The sequence below is a fragment of the Amphimedon queenslandica genome, unplaced genomic scaffold, assembly GCF_000090795.2.
Source record: "Amphimedon queenslandica unplaced genomic scaffold, v1.1 AMPQUscaffold_13394, whole genome shotgun sequence".
NCBI classification, from domain to species: Eukaryota; Metazoa; Porifera; class Demospongiae; order Haplosclerida; family Niphatidae; genus Amphimedon; species Amphimedon queenslandica.
The window spans coordinates 179562-180895 of NW_003546370.1; the positions used below are offsets into that span (position 1 = coordinate 179562).

Below are 1334 nucleotides of genomic sequence, written 5' to 3' on the forward strand. Positions count from 1 at the left end.
TTCAGATACAAGGAGATATCACTAAAGTAATTAATTAAACAAAAGCATTATTAGATATTTTATCCAATTTAGTTAAATTTCATAGTGTTCTGATTCTACTGACTACTCAATTAATACAGACACAGATCATTCTGCATGTATATATTTCAGTATTGTTTATAAACTCTTTATAATACTAGTTAACACTGCTTTGTGTCTGTAGGCTGTAGCCATTGTGCAGCGTCAAAATGGTTTTATGTACTCTTTTGTACCTTTTAGTGCCAAATTTACATTCAGTAGAATCAAACAGCCTGGCACAATAAAAGTTTTTAGGTGTTGAAAATTTATGTTATGAATGTGCCTTATTTTTAAAATGTTGGTATATACTTGATTTTTGTCTTTCTCCCTCATTATTTTTTTGTTGTGTCATATTTCATGATTTACTTCAATTTAGGTTTTCAACAACTCAATCCTTATTGCTTTCTAGGAATTCACAGCAAAAGAGATAACATCTCATTTTGAGGGCTCATATGCTGATCTAGTTGTATGTGATGGAGCACCTGATGTGACTGGCCTACATGACTTAGATGAATATATTCAATCTCACCTTCTACTTGCAGTAAGCATTACATTTTATTACTGAAAAGATTGTAATTATGCATCAATTTTAGGCTCTAAATATTACGACACATGTATTGAGTACTGGTGGTACTTTTGTTGCTAAGGTACAGTAAATGATACATAATACTTGTATGATTCATGGTATTTATAGTAATTATATATTTTATGTAAAATAAGTATTAAAAAGTTATATACTATATAAATTAGTTTTGTACTTTGTCAAATTTTTTAATATCATTTTAGAATTTCTAAATTAGATCTACATAATGTTATTTATTGAATGAAAGTCACTCTAGTCCTTTCCCCAGCAAGAATTGCATTCATTTCCACAAATTGCTGGCCATAATTTTTTTGTAGTTTGCATGCAGCATATACTTCAACCTATTGTAGTCAACCAGGCTTGGGGCGAAGTACTTTAAAAAGTATTTAAGTACATTACAAGTACCTGTTAGATTTTAAAAATGAGTACGAGTACAAATCCCTCATTTTTACAATTGTATTCAGTATGAGTACGAGTACTCTATTGCAGTACTTAAGTACTACTTAAGCACATGACCACACCCAAATAATTAATAAGTTAGTTTTAAGATTAATAAATTAAATCAGATGGTTATTACATCTTATGAACTTTTCAAATCCAAACTGACCAGTGTCATAGTATGGGACCCACAGGAGGTAAATATATGTGGTTTACACTAGCTAGTATTTATTATATCAACACATTAGCATTGCAT

At 29.8% G+C, this 1334-nt stretch overlaps 1 protein-coding gene across 1 annotated transcript in view; it reads left to right on the top strand.

The window, feature by feature from the left end:
- LOC100632119 (putative tRNA (cytidine(32)/guanosine(34)-2'-O)-methyltransferase) overlaps window positions 1-1334 on the top strand; it is a 6277-nt gene that overhangs the window by 4032 nt on the left and 911 nt on the right. The window contains exons 3-5 of the mRNA XM_019996896.1: window positions 6-26; window positions 467-598; window positions 651-704. Of these exons, the coding sequence (XP_019852455.1) occupies window positions 6-26; window positions 467-598; window positions 651-704 (207 nt within the window). The remainder of the gene's footprint in view (window positions 1-5; window positions 27-466; window positions 599-650; window positions 705-1334) is intronic.